The following is a 21341-nucleotide window of genomic DNA, read 5'->3' as shown; positions in this document are numbered from 1 at the left end:
ACTATGGCCATATAACACAGATATTAACTTATAACATTACTGGAGAGAAGGTATATCTTCTGGCTGGCTAATCTCGTTATATCAATGCTATTGAATATGATAAACATGTTTCGACTACAAGCCCATTCAGGCTTTGAAGCTGCGAAAACTTTCGCCTTGCCTCCTTCTCTTTTGGCTTCGATGCTAATATATTCACCTTGAATCTCAGTAATACAGCCCTTTCCCAAAGTTTGAGATTGGGCTTTTGAGCGCCGGGCAACTTGGGTATCAGGAAATGTACTTGTTTGCTTCAAGCCATTCCTTGATGGTTGCAGTGTCCCGCTCGCGGTATGTTACACGTCCGCGTACATTGTCCTTGACCTGCTCCAAGGTCCGATTGAAGCTAGCCGTGTCCTTGTCCTTGAAGAACTCATCAATTTCATCCAAGTACTTTGACTCGGTGAACTTGCCCAACGTGAGGCGAACAAATCGGTCGAGAATGACAGGGTTTGCCATCTTTTCAGTGGCCTTTCCCCAGTTGTCTTGAAGATATTTCCACAGCAGCGGGCGAGCAACTGAATTGGTTGAAAGCACGGATCCCAGGGCGTGCATGTCACCAGACGGAACAGAATCCGAGGTGGTGTTGAAGAGGAAGGGGAGAATCTTGTTGTTGATCAACTCCGTGTCACGAATATGTCCAATCGCAGAAAGTGCAAAATCTTTACCGTCGGGAGATGTGGTAGTCTCCCATTCCCTCTTCAGGGCGTCAAAGGCTGCCGTGGGGTCTGCCTTGACACCGGCACGGTAGATGACAGAACGCAGATTTGGGTTCAGCTCGGCTCCATCCTTATTCCAAGCTCCAAACAATTGCTGGCCCTTCTCGAGTGTCCTGGCGTGCAAGGTTAGGCTCATTATACGCACTGCAAAAGAATTGACATCTGTTTCATCGGTACTTACTCTGAATGGTTGTTGGCAGCTGCGGTGAGAAGTATCTTCTTGCGCAAAAGACTGGTGAGGAAACCTTCGTCTGGTCCTTCCTCCCAGCCAACCTTCTCAATTGTGTGGTTGATGAGTTTAAGGGTGAAGTTCTCTAGGCCAGTGTTTATGGCCTCATCATCGCCGAAGACAGCCTTGACAAAGCTGACAGAATCTAGAGCTGTTTCCCAGACTATCTGGCTTGACTCATGAGAGAAACCCTCTAGGAACGACAGTAGGGCCGGCGTTGTGCCATACCCAGCTTTGGCAACGGCAGCGGCAGATCCAATGGTTGAAGCCCTGTCGTCGACGCTCAACCTGTCAAGTTGGGAGCCAAGTTTTGCCAGGCGCTCGGGTGGATAATTGGTCCGGTAAAAACCAGTGCCGTTATCGTTGAGCTTGTAAAAGTCATTGTCGATGTCGCGAATAGTGTCCTCCTTGGCAGTCAAGGCGAGGGTCTGCACCTCACTGGTGCCCACCTTGCCTTGGAAGCCCAATGGCACCCACCAAACAGTCTCATCTTCCTCGGGTTTCACATCACCAGTTGCAAGGAAGCGGGATTGCTTGACAGTGATCTGGCCAGGCTCTTCGGCAACAGTCAATACTGGGAATCCGATTTTCTTGATCCAGGTGCTCATGAGCGAGTCAATATCTGCACCAGATGCCTCTCTCAGACCATCCCATAGAGCTTCGGTCTTTGCGTTGCCATAAGTGTGCTTGCTCAGGTAAATGGAAACGCCTTTGAGGAATTTTTCAACGCCCAGGTGGTTGACCAGCATTCGTAGGACTGAGCAGCCCTTGAGGTAGCTGATGTGGTCAAAGATCTGGTTCACGTCGAGGGCGTCCCTAACAGGTACATGGACTGGGTGCGAGGAGCGCAAAGAGTCCAGGTTGAATGCAAGCTCTGTGCCGTCATTAAGGAAATGTGGCCAGACCTGCCAGTCCGGATGGAATTTGTCGATAGCATACCAGCCAGCCCAGGTGGCGAATGATTCGTTCAGCCAAAGCTCATCCCACCAGTCCATTGTCACGAGATTGCCAAACCATTGGTGAGCGAGTTCGTGAGCGACAACATACGCAATGCGTCTCTTAAACTGAGCATCCGAGGTCTTGGGATCGAAAAGGACAGCGGTCGTCCTGTAGGTGACAAGACCCCAGTTCTCCATGGCGCCGTGGGTAAATTCGTGAACAGCGAGAAGATCCGACTTGGGAAGAGGATAGTCGATACCAAAGCTCTCAGAGAAGAGGTCAATGGTCTTGGGAGCGTGCTCGAGCGCCCACCGGCCCTGCTCCTTGAGTCCGCGGGTGGTGTAAACCCGGACTGGGATTTGCTTGCCATTGTACCGACGGTCTGTCAGAGCCTCTATATATTCAAAGTCGCCAACAGCCCAGGCCAGAAGATAGGTGCTCATGACGGGAGTGCGCTCAAAGGCCACGACATGACGGCCCTCGCCTGATGGAGTCGTGCTCTTGACCGGCATGTTGGATAAAGCCACCTGGTCGTCGGGTACCTCAATCTCAAAGTCAAAGGTGGACTTGAGCCTGGGCTCGTCGAAACAAGGGAATGCCCGTCGTGCGTCACATGACTCAAACTGAGTGCTGAACATGTAGTGAAAATCGTCATCGCGGGGGACAGACTTTGCAGCTGGAACCACGGGCTTGTACTGGCTTCGGTAGAATCCTGCCATGTCATGGTTCAGGATGCCCTCGAATTCAATTTCCAGGTGTGCCTTTTGTGAAGCCGGGATCTCCTCGGCAAAGGCGAGGGTGGCACGTTGCTGTCTCTCATTGTAGGCAAAGTTGGCGGTGGAGAATTCCTGTGTGCCCTTGTTCTGAGAGAGAGTCAGCTTGGCAGAAGCCAGCTTGAGCTCAATGGCATTGATGATGATGTCCTTGGTGGGTTCCGCAATTTGTACATCGATGCTGCGACTTGGTCAGAATAACACGACCCGCAACTCATGGATCTTCGGGGAATTGCAACGAGGGTGAATTCGCAGATGCAATCGGACTTGTGTGCGTTTTTAAGAGAGAGAGAAAAAAACATTTCTGCCATATACGGCGCTCTTCATCCCAACCGGGTCTTGAGAGAAAGCGAGCAAGCGGCATCAAGGAGATAGATGACGCTCTCGGGGGAGGAAAGCATTTATTCTGACGTGGGCCTTGGAGGGGAACGGATGGACGGTTGGTGTGTTCTAATAGAGCGGCATGCATGCACTTACGTCACCTTGCCCTGGTATGTCCAGTCCTTGAACTCGAGGGAGGAGATGGACAAGCTGTAGTGAGAAGGCTTGACATTCTCGGGCAGCGTGTCTCTGTCGGCCATGATGGATGAGGGAATGATGCACGAGCAACGAGTCGAAGATGTAGAGGAAAAGGTCCTGGATATAATAAAACGCAGTAACGGCGAGTGGGGTTGTTGTTTGCGGCGGCGGGCCCCGAATATCGAATTGGCAGGTGCCCGAAGCTTAAACCGGGAGTAGACGCTTTCCCTGTCGAAGGGACGCAGACGCGCCTGGGCGCTTATTACATTATTGGGGGAGGATGATGATGATGCGAAGGCACGGTAGGACTGCTGCCACTGCTGCTGCTGGTTCGTTCCAGTTACGATCAGAGACACATGACGAGGCTGCTGCTGCTGCTGCTGCTGTTTTGCAGGGCCTCCATGCTGGGGGTGTCCATGCCGGGCGCTCGTGATCAATGTAGCATTTCCCCTCTGGTTCTTCTTGATGATACCACCACCATTCTTAGCAGCAGACCTACGGGCGCAAGTCCGCCAAAGAGCGAAGCGACCAATGGCATCCATTGCGAGCCATCCACGGCCCTCATTGAAATGAAAGCGCGGAGAGAAAGTGAAGCTGCTCACCGAAACAATGTTCCTCTGGGATGAGACTCGCTTAACTAGAAAGGGACCATGTCGCGCATGTAGGTAGTAATCGTATGTTTCTTGGTTTTGCCCATGGATTTTTTTGGGGGCCCCTTTGCTCTGCGCCAATCTCGGGCCGGCCCTAAAGTCAGGCCGATGATCAGAGTGCTGTTCGCCGTTTTAGAAACTCTGCCTCTGCGTATCAATCAAGCATTTGTCTTATTTGGCCGTATCATTAGGTATGTTTTTTTTTTTTTTAAAAAAAAAAGAGAAAAGTTAGTACCCGCAATTGTTTGATGTTCTTGGGTTATATTCATGTGTAGTCACTGGACGGCTCATAGAGCGACCGTTTTGTGTCTGAAAGACCTTCTTGCAAGCAATTGTATATTACATCAATTTCATAACATCGGAATGACAATTGACCTGCGCTTCTAACCGAAAGAAAGAAAGGAATGCATAGATGCAAAACTAGATAGATATATCACAAATTCAGATGACCAAGGATGAACGCGATTATAGAAAAGAAATAAGAAAAACAAGACTACTACTATTACTGTGCCCAAGGTACCAATAGGTGATGTGCTACCGGGTGCACCAATCGCGTGGCATGCCGATCCTACCCACTCAAGTTGCAGGGAGATTAGCCTGATTAATGAATAACTTCCTTTAATGAATATACTAAAGATCCTAGTCACCCCCCAGTCATAGGACTGGCTCAATCTTGACCATTTAGATGTAAATATTATTGAGCAACCTTCATCTTTCCATCTCGACACTACCGAGCAATCTTTACAATTGAGGGATAGCAGGCGATCAGAACCTACCTAGGTCTAGCTGTCTTTCTCTCTTTGCAAAAACGATTCTTGAAGCTTGCAGCGATTCACAGTATCCTTTTTTGCATTGTCACAACGGGTTTTGAGTGGTGGTCCCATTCATTGTGTATGACCTTCACTCACACCCCTTGGCGCTAGCTTCGAATGCGGTAATCTGTTTTGATTATTACAAAAGGCTTTGATATCTTCACGAGAAGGATACTCGCGCCGTCTCCGTGTCCTCTGGTCGGCCAGCTAGACCCAGAGAAAACAATTGTTCGCTCGCTACAAATCACGCTGGCCGTTGTCGCGACACGCCTTGTCACTATGAATGAACGGGCGGGCGGTATCGATCGTGTGCAGCTGTTTAGAGGTCAATCAGGGCGACAGCTTCCTGATGGACCTTGGGATGCTCAGGACGCTGTTGAGGACAATGACCAAACTGACGGTCAGTGGTCTCAAACGCTTCAAGGTCAGTAGTACGCAATGCACTTTTTCTCCTGCTGTTTCGAGGTAAAATTTCTCTCCTCCGTTTGTTGATTTGTGTTGGGGCTCGTTTCATACCCATTGCATTCACACAGAAAACACGAGGCCTCATTTCACACATGCCCAGTTATTCCTTCTCGAGTCCAGCCAAGACTAAAAGTTTGGATTTTGTACCTTCTTCTTGCCTTGGACGCCCTTCCCCTTCCCACATGCACATTTCACTCTTGCAAGTAATACAAAATGCAGCACAATTGGTCGTGGCTGCCCCCTCAAAGGAGAACAACACCGCCGCGCAATGGACCGAGTCCCAGGGAACTCGAGGGCGTTGAGGTCCTAGAAGAAGGCGGCAGCGACCTCCTAGAAGCATCACACCGTCACTTTACCCGCTACTTTGCGCACGACAATCAGGAAAACGGAGGCCCCCAGGAATTCTTCCCCCTTCCCCCCGGTGCTTCTGACGATGATAATGATAATGATATGATGGATGATTCTGAAGCTGAAACGGAGATAGCGAGCGTTGTGGATTTTGACGATGACGTCGAAGAAGAAAACGATGAAGACGCCGACATTACCGGTGATGAAGATGGCGACACGGGTGTGGAAGAGCATGGTCAGGAAGAAGAGCCGCCCTTTGATCCTGCTTCGGTCGGCTTGAAGGAGATCAGTAATCTGGCTAGTTTCACCGTCAGCAGCTACAAGCCAGGATGCGGCGTGAAAGAGCTTCGGGATGATGACATTCATCTCTTTTGGCAGTAGGTTTGATATTCCCAGCCAGGTAAACGTGGGTTACTGATCGAAAGTCTCTAGGTCAGATGGACCACAACCCCATCGTCTCAACATCCACTTCATCAAGCGTGTAGAGATCCGTGCCTTGCGACTTTACCTCGACTATGAGCTTGACGAGAGCTACACACCAACAAAGATACAAATCACGGCTGGATTCGGCCCCAATCTGACAATACCGTTCACGACAATGGAGCTTGCAATGCCTAAAGGCTGGATCGATGTGCCCATAGCCGGAGCTGGTGGTGGTGCCGATGGCAACTCGCTCTGCTGTTGGTTCGTGCGTGTCATTATCCTGGAGAATCATCAGAATGGAAAAGATACACACCTACGTGGTATCAAGGTCTACGCCCTTGACGACAATGCGGATACGGCGGAGAACAACGCATTGGAGGACATTGTGGATGCCATTGACTATTATGATGAAAAAGAGAGGCGCAAGACCGAGGCCGGCCGTCAAACTCGAAACTTGACACTCAGGCCCTTTACACCTGGCGATGGAGGTTTGAGCATTCCGGATTTTATGAGAGAGCCAGAAATTCGCTGATCTTCAGCACGAACATGGCTAGAATGCATAACGGGTTTGGCATTTATGACTGAATGAACAGCGATCGGAGTTGCATGGAATGTCGCCTGTAGAGACTTTATACCCCAAACAGACGAGGAGGGCAAGAGAGAATCTTTGACATGACTACAGTGTCGGTATCTCGTCGGTACGACCCACAGAAAAATGATTATTCAGAATGGTGTGAATGGTATTACAAAATTGATTACTGCTGACCCGTTTTGGTCTCGGGTTGAACTACATTGATTGTTGAGGACTGGGAGGTTGATCATGATGACAGTGGGGCCGAGGTCCCGCGCCGAAGATGCCTTTATCTAATGTACCGTCGGTAGGAAACTTCACTCCAGACATTGTCAACACCTCTCACATCACCTCGCACCTCAGCATATCGCTCCTCATCTCACTAGGACCTTTGCCAACTCATGATACCTACAGTTGAAAGGGGCATCAAGTCATAGCATGGGCGCTTTTGGGGCAAATCTCACAATGGGACAACAATTACCGCCCAACGTGGTTCCTTTCTTCACTAGGGCCCTCAAAGCCTTCCAGCTTTCCAAGTCCAACTTCAAGGTGCTATGTACCCTGCCGCCGAGCCTCGACGAGTCTGCCGCATCGTCGGAGTCGGAGCCGGCTGCCCGCCCGCCCCAACATGGCCCTCCCCGAACGCTCCTGGTCCTGGACTCGTCCTTTAACCCGCCGACGCTGGCGCACCAGGCCATGGCCTTATCGGCGCTTCAGCAGCAGCAGCAGCAGCGGGAGGGATTCAGAGAAGGGAGAGGGGAGGAAGAACAGGAGGAACAATTAGCAACGTCGAAATCGCGCGTGCTCCTCCTCCTCGCCATTAATAATGCTGACAAGGCGCCCAAGCCCGCGGCGTTCCCGCAGAGATTGGCCATGATGTACGTTTTTGCAATGGACCTGCTCTCAGCCTTGCGAGAGGTGGGGAAGGACGAGGACGATCTTCACAATGCCACGACAATGACGCCTTCTTCTGCCGGCAGCCGAGGCGTCGAGATTGATCTAGCAGTCACCACAGAGCCGTATTTTCATTCCAAGAGCGGTGCTATTGCGGCCGATCCATTCTTCTCTTCATCTTCATCAACTTCATCCTCGCCGTCGCCGCCTGGGCAGACGGCTGCGATGGAGCAGGTCTACCTCACTGGCTTCGACACCCTGATACGCATTTTTGACGGCAAATACTACCCCGACAACTCGATGCGAAGGGTGCTGGACCCTTTTCTGGCGCGGGCACGGCTGCGCGTCACGATGCGCCCAGACGCGGATTGGGGCGGCGCGGCCGAGCAGCGGGCGTACCTGGACGACCTCAAGAGTGGTAGGCTCGAGGCGGCGGGTGGACGGAGGGAGTGGGCGGACAGAGTTGACCTGGTCGAGGGCGGCGGTGACAGCAGACAAAATGCTGCTCCCGTCATTAGCAGTACCAAGGTGCGCGATGCGGTGCAGAGCGAAAACTGGGACGGGTTAGGACAGCTCGTGAGCAGTGGTGTGGCGGACTGGATACGGCGTGAGGGATTGTATTGCGAAAGGTAGAAGAATAAATAGATGATTTCATGTTAATTATTCAACCTAGCAACATGGGAAAAATTTGCAAACCCACGATGGCTTCAACGCCGGAACCCTGTTGTCTTCCCATTGCAGGCTTACACATCATCGAGTTCAAGCTTATCACAAAGATGCTACTATTCGTACGGTGTGGCGCATTCGATATTCCGATGCATACGCGAATCAAACTGCATGCGCATCACGAAAACTTCTTCCTCAAAGCCAGAGACAAGCTCTTGCATCAACGAAAAAGATGAAAAATACGACCATCAGACGTCCTCACACATCCACCCCGGCGGCCAGTCAACAAGGACAAGAACCACGAATCGGGGTTGAGATCATCACCACTCTCTATACAGTCATCCAAAAGGAAGACCGCCACCCTTTCGGGCAGGTCGAGAGCAAACGGCAGCCAGAGGCATGCCATAGAGTTAGATATTCACTCTTGGAAGGCGAGGATTTTGATCATCAACTGGCGTAGGTTCTGCAGCTTGATTAAGAAATCAAGAGCTAGGGACGACTACTATAGAAATGATTCTCTGTAAAAGGGGGGGGAAGTCAGCGCGATGCTCAAGTGGTTATGATGCGCGGGTGTTGAGCCCAATGTGGGGGGTTACTCACATGAAGTATTGTCGACATGAAGAAGAAAAGAAAAAGAAGAGGAAAGGAAGGGGGCCAAGGCAGACCTTTATAGATAAATTGTGTGGGGCAGGTTGGGCGGGCTAGGCTGGTTGATTTGGGTTCTGCCGGGCGGTGGGCGAAAAAAAATGGCAGAATCCGGGCGGTCAATAAAATACACGACGCGACCGCGTACGGGTGCCTGTCAGTGCTCCACTCTTGAGTGCAAACCCACTTTATTTTCTTTTCAGTAGGAAACCTTTACGTCTTTTTTTCGCAATATGTACCAGATATTCAGATGGCTGGTCACGGAAAACCCAACGTGAGATATCCACTTGAAGAAACGAATGTGCATTCTACCAGTCAATAACCGGCTGCTGTTACGTACGTATTACCAATCTTTCTTTCTTTCAAGTCCGCCTCACTCTTGGCCAGGTGGTTTGGTGACGAGCGTCGAGGAACGGAACCCAAACCTAGATCATGAAAATCACTTGGAGCAAATCAAATCATTACACGCGAAACAGGCACATCTATTCATCAGCCCGCCTTGTAGAAAAACAAATACCCGACCGAACCATGCTTCTTAGGAGTGCCCGACAATCTACAAAAACCATAGCCATGCAGGAGAGTAGTGAGGAATGAAACAATGCTTGACTTGTTTTATGTAGAGAAACAAAACATAGGAAAACAACTTCGCTGGTCGTGTCGTCAATTCATACCAAGATGTAGACATGGACACATCCAGAAAGGTTGTTAGTACGCCGCGCCCTTGCTACTCTGTCCGATCGTTTTATAACTTGTCCACGCTCCTTCGGCTGCGTTGAAGGTGTCGAAGCGATTCATTCCCATCTGTACCTCGTCTGTAATGCCGGAAAAGTAGAAGCCAATAATGACGACCAGATACGTCATGATGAGAATGCTGCCCTTGAAGTAGTTGCTCTTGCCTTCGCCATACATGTAGCTGAGCAGGAACACGCAGAGAATGACCATTACCATGTCCCATTGTGGGAACAGGAGAGTGAATGTGAACTTTGCCAGGTCAATGCCCTCTCCGGCTTCCTTTGGCCAAACTGCTGAGAAAAACACCAGTGCCGGGATCTGAAGCAAACAGACTTGGAGTGCGTATGCTGAACCAATCTCCATGGACAAGGCAATGTTCCCATTCATGGCAAACGAAATAGCATTCTGTCACTCTGACGTTAGTATAAGATCTTCCTCGTGTCAACATTTGAAAACATACCAAGAACTCAGTCGTGTTTGGAACCAGCGCAAAGAGTGTGATACCCAGAAGCTTCTCGTCAATGGAAAAATTTTGCAAGACAACATCAACGGTATCGACCAGAATCTCGGCGACAATGGCGTACAGAACTGTTGCGGAGCACAGAATAATGGCACTCTTCGTTCTGCCCCAGTTTGGTGCATCATGACCTCCGTGAGCTTGTCCCGACTCTCCAGCATCCTCCATGTCGGGGGCTGTTGCCGTACGCACTGGGACGGGCCGCGAGGCCGAGTGACCAGTGGTGGATGAAATTCTGCGTGAGGTATTTCTCGCATCACGGGCTGCGATAGCGGCTGCCGTAGCAGCCAGCTCGGTTACGCCCCTGATAAGATTGTCGTTCTCCTGCTCGGTAAATCCTGGCACGTGGACGTTGTTGCGAATGCTGTCGGTATCGGCACCATCATCGTCCATCCTAGGGGGCACCATGTGTGCCGTGGTAAAGGCACCGTTCCGGGGAATAGCGCCTGATGGGCGGCGGGAATGGTGAGCGCTGCCGAGGCCGACTTGTTTGAGAGACTGGCCAAGGATGCGCTTGTAGAGATTGCTGTCCCTAATATCAGCTCCACTTGCATCCGCCATTTGGTTTTGCTCGGCCAGTCGAGCCATGTGTTGTACTTCTTCGTGCTTCTTCTCATCAACTTCCGTATTCCAGATCACAGCAGCATGAGTACGAAGGGTGAACCACAATCCAGTCACGTAGGACAAGAACAAGAACATCGCCGCTGCGTAGCAGAAAGGCCGAACAGCCTCGAGGTAGAACCGATCCTCCACATTCGGTGTCTGAGAGAAATAGCATCGTCGACAATCACGCTCGGCATTGCCAGATTTGTTGTCGGGATAGTCGGTACAGCTCAAGCAGTTCAGTTCGTGTGTGCCATAGATCTGATAGAACAGGGTCGGGCCAAAGGCAGCCACAACTGCAAACAAAAGCATAGTCGAAGTGACTCCTGCTGATCTTGCATTGAAACGTTGAGTCTTGCGCTTGATGGCTCCAAAACACATGGAGAGGCCGGGCAGGAAGAGGACACCGGCGAAGATACTGCCGATAATGCTACCCTCGACCAATGCTCCCTTTCCTTCGTTCAAGGCTACGCAGTAAAGGAAGACCTCGACTATAGTGGAGAAGAAGGCATTGATAGCCGCGCCAAGACCCATGGAAGACTGGGCTGAGATGGAGGCAACAGCTTGACCGATGAAGTAGGCAAGGGGAATGATGGACAGAAGGCCAGCGACGAAGAGAAACCCAGGGTGGGTCAGGAAGTTCTCCATGTGCAGCACACCTTCAAGCACAAGCCAGTCGAAGATGACAAAGAGGACGACAGCCATGAGGTTGATGAGGAAGATGTTGGTGCCATCAATGGTGTACTTCCAGTACTTGGATCCAACGGCCCTGTATGTACATAGAAGGATGCTCGCGGAGTGAGGGATGTCCAAGGGACGAGCGAGGGTGTTGTCCGACTCAAAGGATAAGGCCAACGGATGTCTCCTGAGATGGTCGAATAGGAGCATCGTCACCTTGCCCATGGGTATCCAGAAGACCAAGAACCAGCAGATGGCGGATACAATGATCAGGGATGGTGTGAGCAGGCCGTAGAAGAAGATGAAGAATATAACTCTACCAATGTTCCATTGGCCTCTGCCGAATAGTCTCCTCTTAAGGCGTCTGCCATGCTCATCCAAGTGCACCTGGCGCGTAGCTCGGCCGAGCAAGCTGTCTGTTTCATCAGGTTCAGAGTCAATGCTTCTTCTGGAGCGTCCTACAATTGAACGCTGGGGATCGTGCTCTTCTGGGCCAAAGAAGAGTCGGCCATATTCCAAATCGCCATTCTGCCACTGCTCGTACTCGCTGATGCTGCGACCCTCTCCTTGATCCTCGTCCAGGTAGGCTTCGTCATGCTCGAGACGAACAAACTTACCGAATGGATAGAAGAGGTATCGAGCCAAACCCCAAAGGACACGGCCGTATTCCCTGCCACTCGGCGCAGCAGCAAAAATGAAGCATGCTCCGGCACCAAGCGCAGCGAAAATGGCCATCCACCAACCAAACATCAAGGTCCAGAGGATGTTGAAAAACAGAAGCCAGCTACTAACATGACCTCCAGGTGAGGAGTGGATGTCACCTTCTGCTGTCTTTTGGACTGAGCGATCCTTCTTGTACAGGGCGGGCTTCCACAATCTGATACCGAAAGGATGAGTCTCATTGATGGCTTGCTGCCGGTCTTTGAGCGTAAAACTCTCGGCATCGCTGAGGTCATCGTCATCAATATCGACCGTATCCTCGCTATCTTGGTTCGCTGCCTCGCTAACTTCGGCCTGGTCTTCGTTTGACTGCTCGTCCACCTCTTCTAGTCGACTCTCCATGCCGTTGTTATCGTCCCCGCCAACGCTTCCACTAGATTGTACGCGCGACAGGGAGGGAGCAGCGGCAGCAGAGGGAACGCCAGTACGCCGGCGTATCGTAGATCCTGGCCTAGAGTCTTTCTGGGACTGAGGGCGAGACGATGGGAAGTTTTGCTGTCTCTCGGCGGCTTCCACCTCGATCTCCTCTGTTGCATCATCGGTCGAGAAGACCCCTCCACGGTGGGGAGCTTGAACATTCGAGGAAGCACGGCGAGGCATTGGGGGCTTCTTGGGACGTCCTCGGCCACTTCCAGTTCCTATCAAGGGTGATCGAATGACAGGGACACTGCTTCGTCCAAGGGCACGCTCGTGGGCATTTTGGCTTTGAGAAGAGGGATCTCCCAGGTATTGGCCAGTAGCACCAGTGGGTGGAGGAGTCTGCACGGTACCTGATTCGTGTATTGATTAGTTGTGTGCAGTCTGTATAAGCATCAAGCTCACGACGGGTAAAGCTTATCGCGACAGGAAAGATGGGGGATGATGCAAATCAACGAACCATAAGTGATATCGGGCCTCCTCCTCACAGTAGCGTGGGACTGATAACTCTCTGGCAGCAGATTGTCATCTCGTTGTTCCAGACGACTGGATGTTGTACGAGTATCTGTTGGAGATTGCGAGTTGGACTCATTTGAGTCCTGTGATGGCGGGTCCATGGTTTGCTTGGTAATGCGCTTTAGAAACTATGAGAACGACAATACATGGACGGCCACGGAGCAACCTAGTGGGACTGCGACAGGTCGGTGGGTTTGACGGGGTCGCAAGAGTTGCGCGTCAACGAGGCCTTGTTTACCGTCGGGTGAAGAAGCCACAAATCAAACAGCAGAGGCGCGAAGCGGTCCCAAACGATGGCCCTTCTGGTTGAGAGAGGCTTTGGGCAAAAGTTGTCCGAAGGTTGCAAGATGATGTAGATCTCGAAGCGGAGTCTTTCTCTGCTGAACAATACAAAGGACGTACAAGTTACAAAGTAGGAAGCAGGCGAGCTTGGGCGCGGGATGACGGAGGATGGGCCAAGGTATCAACGACTACCCAGGCGCACTGCATACATGTCGCAAGTGTGAGAGATAATGTAGGTGTCTGATAGAGGCAAGAGGACTCGAATCTGCAAAGAAACAAGAACGCGGAGAAAAGAAAACAGAGCAGACGATTAGCCTTCTAGTTCTAAAATCTCCCCTCTACGTCAAACATCAAATGTCGAATCGGGCAACGGCAAGCTCGATTCGCGCAATTTGCTCCCTCGTGATTGTTTATCATACTACCTGCTTCTTGCTAGTACTACCAAGACCAAAGACGTGCAGGCGGGCAACGGGAGGCAGGGAAGGAGAGAGAAGCGGTGCACATCACGGATCGTCCAGTGGTGCCAATGGTGCCAAGGGTGCCCTCCAGACCGCAAAGATGGGCTGCGACAGGCTCTCATCCTTGCTGCTGCCCACTGGTGGAGATGCACCCGGGGTATGCTTGGTTGGGCATTGAGCGGGTTTGAGTGGCCTCGCGGCGCCCGTGGACTGCTGGAAATATGGGACCTATGGCGCACTGAGTTCACTGAACGTCGAAGCTTGCACTGGAACGGTTTGGCGCACGATCTCTAGCATCGATCGCAGGGTCCCCATCCGGCACCAGACCTTAACTGTCTACGCTACGTACCACCTTTGCTACGGATACAAAGAAAACAAGAGATGGTCAGCCGCCAGTCGATTGCATCGCTCGTACAGTAGAGGGACTTTGTGACACCAATCAAGTGGCAGCCTGGCATTCATGTGTAATGTATCTTTTCTGGCTCGGCCAGGCCGGCACGCATAACAAACGATATATTCCTTAGCAAACCATTCATGTCGATATATTTCGCAGACAGGGCATTCAACGAGCAGGTATGATGTAATCGCAGAATGATAAGATCCATTCTCTGGTGGACTGGCAGTTTCCACGAACATTCCACAAAGCCAACGAAGCAACGATATAAACGGACATGGCCAGAGGGGGTCAAAGTCTGCCATCAACGGCTGTGGTGCTAATGAAGGACCAAGGCAAGGACTTGAATCAGAGGTAGACAGTAGCCAGGTAGCTTGCCGAGTGTAACAAGTCGTTGGGTTCTTGCGACGAGCGTTGAGCGGCGGCAACAGCTTGAATGAGTGGATCGTAGCTTATGTTAGTGGGAACGTCTGGCATTGTACATAGTATTGTCATTGGAGATTTGACTTGCTCCCACTTTGATACTATGTAAGACAAGAAGCATCCATCTTGACATAGGTAGGTTCCACATGGGCTGTCTTGACAAGGCGGTCGAACTTTGGTTGCGGGTTTGTTGAAAGGATTATTGATAGACGGAGTTTCATAGCGCCGTGATCCGTCCCAGCACAAGGCCCCCCACACTGGACACCAGGTATTGGCGCCCCCCCAAGCAACCAAGCTCCAGCTCGCCAGCTCTGAATGCCCGCGGTTGGTGGATGGAAAGCCGCGTTGCTTTACAACTGCCTGCAGCTTACCTATTCTGACCCACCCTGGCTTTGGCGCCTTGTCATCAGCCTCATGGCCTAGAGCTCCGACGTTGGACCTGCCATCATCATCCACGACCCCCATTATCACGAAACTCGACCCGCCACTTCTTGCGCCATCAAACCGACATTGCGGAGCAATCCTTGAATCGAGATAAAACAGATTTCGATAGCGAGCATCAAACAATCGACCGATTTCTCGGGGCCGCGAGCAATCATGGCGCTCGACAGCTACTATGCAAACAAGATCGAGGCGATGAAGCTTGAGATCCTCAAGGGCCAAGCCGTTCTCCGCCGTCTCGAAGCACAGCGAAATGACTACAATTCGAGGGTCAGATTACTGCGCGAGGAGCTCGGTCTGCTCCAACAACCTGGATCATATGTCGGTGAGGTCGTCAAGGTCATGGGCACGAAGAAGGTCCTGGTGAAGGTGCATCCGGAAGGCAAATATGGTAAGCTCTTCTCGCTAGGTGGCGCATTGATACATGCAGGAGTCTAACAGCTACGTCTCATAGTTGTCGACGTTGCCGAATCAGTCGACATAGCAAAGCTCACCGCTGGCAAACGAGTGACCCTATTATCCGACTCGTACAAGCTTGAGAAGCTGCTACCATCCTCTGTCGACCCCCTCGTCTCCCTCATGATGGTCGAAAAGGTCCCGGACAGCACATATGATATGATTGGTGGTCTGGATCAGCAGATCAAGGAAATCAAGGAAGTCATCGAGCTCGGTCTGAAGCATCCCGAGCTGTTCGAGTCCCTGGGCATTGCGCAGCCAAAGGGTGTCCTGCTTTACGGCCCGCCCGGTACAGGAAAGACCCTTCTGGCAAGAGCAGTTGCCCACCACACAGACTGCAAGTTCATCAGAGTTTCTGGTTCCGAGCTTGTGCAGAAATATATTGGTGAAGGTTCTCGAATGGTGCGAGAACTGTTCGTAATGGCTCGAGAGCATGCACCCTCCATCATCTTCATGGACGAAATCGATTCCATTGGTTCTTCGCGTGTAGAGGGATCGTCGGGCGGTGATTCGGAAGTCCAGCGCACCATGTTGGAACTGCTGAACCAGCTCGATGGTTTCGAGCCTACCAAGAATATCAAGGTTATCATGGCCACCAACCGTCTTGATATCCTAGACCCCGCGCTTCTACGACCCGGCCGTATCGACCGAAAGATTGAGTTCCCGCCGCCATCTGTCGAAGCCCGTGCCGATATTCTGCGCATCCACAGTCGCAAGATGAACTTGACTCGCGGCATCAATCTGACCAAGATTGCCGAGAAGATGAATGGCTGTTCCGGTGCCGAACTCAAGGGTGTATGTACAGAGGCTGGTATGTACGCGTTGAGAGAGCGGAGAGTCCACGTGACCCAGGAGGACTTCGAGTTGGCAACAGCCAAGATTCTGAACAAGCACGACGACAAGGAGGTTTCGCTCCAGAAATTCTGGAAATAATCTGCCTGCATGCTTGTTTGGGAGTGGGGAGACTGGGAGTTTGGCTTCAATGACTGCTTTCTGGCGACTGAAATCATGTCTGTTACAAGGCAGATTGGGGAGTTCTACGTCAAGGTGTATCATACCAAAATACTCTAGAGAGATCACAATGAACATGCCCTTCACGAATGAAAGATTGTAGCTTGCATAGCTTGTGTCCAAAAAGTAAAAGACAACAAGAGAGTAGTACATCAATCAAGTGCTGCTCGAATAGTCCAGGGAATGTTTGCAAGCGGCTCGTGTACCTCGGTTCCTGGGGAGATTCAAATTTCACTGCACCATGTATTTCTGTCCTCTGTCGAATTGTCTTTCTCAGCAAACACTCCTGACTGTATTTTCAGGATCCTCGATTACAGGCGAAGTGCTCATACATGAGAAAAGTAAAACGGATACAAGTTCATTTTCTGTACATGACCGCCAGACACGATTGGACTTCCAAGATTAATTGGAAGAAGCAAAGCGCAGATCACGTCGTACTAGAAACGTCAAAAGACTGTTTGGACTAATGCCATTTGTTTAATTTCACATCACCAGCACCTCATTCGAAATTGCTTACTATATCATTCATTTGCAACAATAATCATAAAAATACAGGGGGATTCTGTCTAAAGTGCACCGTGTATTTATAGTCCACGCCATGCCTAGAACATTAATTGATATCATGCCGCAACCGTGATGCAATATGTTTCATGACCTCTTCACCATGCAGTACCATTACCCGAACTGAACTAAACCGCAGTGCCCGAAGCACCAATAACCTGAAATACATCAAAGAATAAATTCGATGCAAGACTACTTCCGGATCCCAGCGTTTGCAACCATCCGAAGAAGCGAATTGTGCGCTTTTCTCATGCTTGACTGACGAGCCAAGAGGTTGTACACTGGTAATCGCCGTAGTCCTTGTTGCTTTGCGCCTTGTTTCATTTCCTCATCGGCTGTTCGAGGCTCCCGCTTCTCGCCCTGGCCCTGGTCGTCATTGCAGGGTTACTACGTTCTTGTAGACGCCAGATCCATTCCAAGACCGTCTCGTAGCACAGGACAAACTGCCTGAGGCTCTGCACCATGCTCAGTCGTTGGCCTCTGAAGTCCTCGACGGTTTGCTCGATAAGATCGAGGGAGTCATCTCGTAGCCAGTCAATTTCTACGCTGGAATTGCTTGGCATTCTGTCGAGACCGATTTTGAAGACTCCACGCCGACTGCCACCGCTCGGGACATTCCTTGCCTTGGACGATGGAGAGACAGGCTCATGCATGTCTATATCGCCATCGATATCTCTTTTGCCCGATGTCAAAGCGGCCATTCTCTGCCGCTTGAGCATGTCAATTACACTGTCAACAGTGCAGAAAGTTCCAGTACGGCCACACCCAGCAGAGCAGTGGACTACCATGGGTCTGGCTTGAGTTTGGTGCTCTGGTTCGTCGTACCAGTTGAGTTGAGCTGCCTTGTCAGAGAGCGCAGAGGCCGCGATGGCATTAGCATCAATCGGCAAAGCTGATCGCTGCATAACGTTGGCGAGTTCGACCAACGCCAGGAGGTGTGATGGCTGTGCTGGTGCCCCAAAGTCCGGCCACGAGGGATAATGAAGCTGAGTAATCTCTCGAATTGGGGCGAATGGGTGACCCGCATGAGACATGGCAAACTTGCGAATGATGACATATGGCGTTTCGGATGACGTCGAGGTCTTTGCGGCTGAAGCATTGGTGGCCGCGGACTCCACAGTCGTGGTGGTGTTCGCGCGACGGCGACTGCGTTCAGGGGAGCCAGTTGACGCATTCGAGTCTGTGCGATGTTTGTCAATGTCTAACGAGATCTTCTTCTCTGATAGCGGTTTTAATTTTATTGCACCGAATTCATGGCCATTCCAATATGGGTGACACTTCAAAGTTCCTCCTTCCGACTCGGCTGTCAACATGACAATGACACGGGCGTCCTGGTCCCAAATGACGGACCAGAAATCCTGAGTACCGGTTAGTAGCTGCCTGGCCACGGGCAAATATTTGCAAATTGCAAACTTACATTGTATGTGGTTGGCAATGGTCCCTGTGAGGCGATATAGCGCTTATTGCTCCTGGAAGCTCGGATATGGCTAGCATTGATGTAATCACAGTCCCCTTCAGACTTGTGCGATAGCCGAACCCTAGCATGCTCAAAAGGTAAGATGTCTTTGTATCGATTCTTGCCGCCCTTCTCGATACCCGATAACTGCACCTTTTGAGAGTTCGGGTTTTGCGCTGTCGTGGAATTAAAGGACGTGTATGCTTCTTTCATCCGGCTTTGCTCGCTGCGCTCAATGGCCAGAAATTTCTTGGAAACAGCGTGTCCATGGTCTTGCTTTGTGGTTGCCTTCTGGAGCCAGCCAGGCAGTGTCTCATGATCCAGATTGGATGGAACCGCAATGTCCATCTGGCCGACTCCGTCTGCAAGATCCATGTTCTGACGAATATTGCCAAAGAATGGGTTAGGGTTATCTGATCCTGTTGGAAGCATGACACCTCCAATAACGGGAGCGAACGAAGGGCGTCCATCACTACCACCTGCAGTAACACCTGCCCGCTCAGCTGGTGTTCGTCGGTCTACCAATGAAGGGAACGAGGCAGAGAAGGCATCAAAACCACCCTTGAGCAAGTATGAATTTCCATCATAGCCCTCATTGGAGAATTTCTTGAACATGTTCATGGCAGAGTGGGCGTCACGCTTCTCTGCAGATGAACTATCATAGATGATAAGATACTTTGCATCTTGCCACTGAGCCAACCTGTTCTGATCTTCCTCAGATTGCAAAGTCTTTTGAAGCTTTTGCAAGTCAAAGGTGGCCCTTTTCAAGAGTGTAGTGGGAATGCATAGATTGAGCGCATTCTTGATTCTAGACAGTGCATAATGGGTGGAAACCCGCACATCCAAGAGTAGGTACTCATCCTCGGACTTGGTCGTAAGGATTACTTCGAGCTGTGCTGGCGTAATCAAGCCTGGGCCTCCTTCGAGGGTCGCTGGCATGGTTTCGGCACGAGACTTTGTGCTGCTCAGAGGCGAATGTGTCCTATTCGCGGGCATTGAAAGCTGCGGGTGCACCGCCTCTACATTGGAAAGGTTAGATCTCCGAACGGGTTGGAAAGGAGAATCAGTCTGCAGTGGGGATTCATGTTGCGGCATGTCGAAAAATGATGGGGGATTCAATGAGCCCTCGGAATTTCTTTTCGAGTCGGCTGAAACGTATGCCGAGTCGTGAAGACTGTCCGTATCAATGTCCATTCGACTGCTGGCTGCTTTATTCAAGACTGGTCTGGCCATGGCGGCATCGAATGGATTGCTACTCTGGTTGGTTGAACGGCGGGCCGGTGGTGGTCTAGAGATCGAAGGTGGTGGTTGCATCGCAAAATGCGAAGAACCCAGCTGGAAACTCATGCCCCGATTGGCGTCGGCCTGCCGTCTGAAGGCCTCAAACTCGGGATTAGCATCCAAGGGCATCTGCATGGGAATCGCAGCGCCGAACGACTTCACCGAGGACGTCGGCGGACTCCAGTTGTTATGAGGTGCCTGCGCAGAATCACGCTCCTCGGTCGGTTCGACAGCCAAGCCGAAATAATTGGGACTCGAAGGAGGCCGAACCTCACTTGTTACGACTGGCGACATTTTGCTCGTTGGAGGAGGAAACGGCTGGCCAACAGAATGGGCCATCCGAGGAGAGGTCATAGGTGTTGTGGTTTTATTGCCGGGTCGTAGTGATTGAGAGCCAGACTGCGAGAGGCGAGGGTGGTGTAGAGAGTGCGAGGAATGAGCCGAGCCCATCTGCGGTCTCGTAGAGGTCTTCATAGTGTAATGCGGCGTCGTAGAGGCTGCGTTGCGATCAATGTTTTTGCTATGTTCGGGGGCCATTGGATTCGAGGGTGTCTGCTTTCATAGGCTGGTCAATGACGTCTCTCGAACGTTGTAGACGATGAAGACGACAACGACGACGACGACAACGACGTTGAGGCGAGCGCGATGGCTCCGAGTGTACAAAGCCGCGATGACCCTTTGCGACTACAAAAAAACCCAGGAAGCCGACATGGCGGAAGGCGAGGTCGAGAGATTTTTTTATTTTATTTTTTTCGGTGATATGAGGATTTGCTGCTGCTGCTGCTGCTGCTAAATGCTGCTGTTGAAGGTTTGGGGCGGCGACTGACGTACGGTTAGTGCCCAGTCTGGTTCGTGTGACCCGGATTTTATAGTGGTACTCCGTCACTTAGCACTATACGTATAGCACAACAAACCGCGCTTGGACGCCTAGGGAGAAAAACAGTTGGAGGGGAGGGAAAGGACACAAAACAGAAAAAAAAAAACAGTAGATGGTACGAACAGTAAATAATGTAAGCAGGGAATAGGCAGACGATGAGCCCAGCTCTCGAGGCATGCGATGACCAGAAGTCTAGTTAAGATTCATCAAAGCAGCTTGATAAGTAGGAATGAGGGGTGAGGAGAAATGAAGGGTCTTTTTTTTTCTCGACTCGGGGTCCCAGGGGTTTGTTCGGTTGACCTTGGACGGAGCCGATTCGTCTGGTTTAGGTGCAGCTGATCGTGGTAGGTAATGTAAGTATGCCAGTAGGTAAAAGTAGGCCTGCGTCTGATCTGGGACAAGTGCTTTCCATATAGCAAGCAAGCGCCTTAGCGGTATCTTCTTGATCCTTTAGACCTGCGAGCAGGACCGCTGGTTTAATGTGATGATTTTATTGGGGATTTCCTATGGATGGATGTTTGACATGGGGCTGAGATGCTACGTATTACACATTACAACTAGAGACGTCCCGGCAGATAGAGAGGGCTTGGAGGGAAGTGGGAGAAAGAGAGAAGCATAAAATCTGACTTGAATTGATCTTTCAGTATAGTGAACTTACTGACAAGAAAGTGTAGGTACGGGAGGGGCGAGAGAGGCAAGAGAGGCAAGAGACGCCATGCAAGGTGCGCGTTGCCGCGAAGAGATGCTCGAAAACGCCCCGAGCACGAGGAGCAAAGGACCCTTCGTGATGGCAAATTCAAAGAGAGTTCTGGGACATCGGGCGGTCGCC

At 51.1% G+C, this 21341-nt stretch overlaps 6 protein-coding genes across 6 annotated transcripts; 3 read left to right on the top strand and 3 right to left on the bottom strand.

Moving 5' to 3' along the window:
* Window positions 1-267: 267 nt before the first annotated feature.
* PFICI_11340 (uncharacterized protein) lies at window positions 268-3757 on the bottom strand (the record flags this gene model as incomplete). The annotated part of the gene is made up of 3 exons (XM_007839921.1): window positions 268-868; window positions 937-2877; window positions 3174-3757. The coding sequence occupies 3 exons, from the start codon at window positions 3755-3757 to the stop codon at window positions 268-270; spliced, it is 3126 nt and encodes a 1041-aa protein (XP_007838112.1).
* A 1598-nt stretch (window positions 3758-5355) lies between these two features.
* Window positions 5356-6445, top strand: PFICI_11339 (uncharacterized protein; the record flags this gene model as incomplete). Its single annotated transcript, XM_007839920.1, has 2 exons — window positions 5356-5867; window positions 5923-6445. The coding sequence occupies 2 exons, from the start codon at window positions 5356-5358 to the stop codon at window positions 6443-6445; spliced, it is 1035 nt and encodes a 344-aa protein (XP_007838111.1).
* Window positions 6446-6949: 504 nt separating this feature from the next.
* PFICI_11338 (uncharacterized protein) lies at window positions 6950-8011 on the top strand (the record flags this gene model as incomplete). The annotated part of the gene is made up of 1 exon (XM_007839919.1): window positions 6950-8011. One exon carries the CDS (start codon window positions 6950-6952, stop codon window positions 8009-8011), a length of 1062 nt encoding a protein of 353 aa, XP_007838110.1.
* Window positions 8012-9394: 1383 nt separating this feature from the next.
* PFICI_11337 (uncharacterized protein) lies at window positions 9395-12973 on the bottom strand (the record flags this gene model as incomplete). The annotated part of the gene is made up of 3 exons (XM_007839918.1): window positions 9395-9826; window positions 9882-12709; window positions 12817-12973. 3 exons carry the CDS (start codon window positions 12971-12973, stop codon window positions 9395-9397), a joined length of 3417 nt encoding a protein of 1138 aa, XP_007838109.1.
* A 2053-nt stretch (window positions 12974-15026) lies between these two features.
* PFICI_11336 (26S protease regulatory subunit 8) lies at window positions 15027-16259 on the top strand (the record flags this gene model as incomplete). The annotated part of the gene is made up of 2 exons (XM_007839917.1): window positions 15027-15261; window positions 15325-16259. The coding sequence occupies 2 exons, from the start codon at window positions 15027-15029 to the stop codon at window positions 16257-16259; spliced, it is 1170 nt and encodes a 389-aa protein (XP_007838108.1).
* A 959-nt stretch (window positions 16260-17218) lies between these two features.
* Window positions 17219-20172, bottom strand: PFICI_11335 (uncharacterized protein; the record flags this gene model as incomplete). The annotated part of the gene is made up of 2 exons (XM_007839916.1): window positions 17219-18256; window positions 18316-20172. The coding sequence occupies 2 exons, from the start codon at window positions 20170-20172 to the stop codon at window positions 17219-17221; spliced, it is 2895 nt and encodes a 964-aa protein (XP_007838107.1).
* Window positions 20173-21341: the final 1169 nt, after the last annotated feature.

The sequence above is a fragment of the Pestalotiopsis fici genome (assembly GCF_000516985.1).
Source record: "Pestalotiopsis fici W106-1 unplaced genomic scaffold PFICI_Scf_8, whole genome shotgun sequence".
Classification (NCBI taxonomy): Eukaryota; Fungi; Ascomycota; class Sordariomycetes; order Amphisphaeriales; family Sporocadaceae; genus Pestalotiopsis; species Pestalotiopsis fici.
Note: the sequence above shows the minus strand (reverse complement) of the source record. Positions and strands in the feature narration are given on the sequence as shown.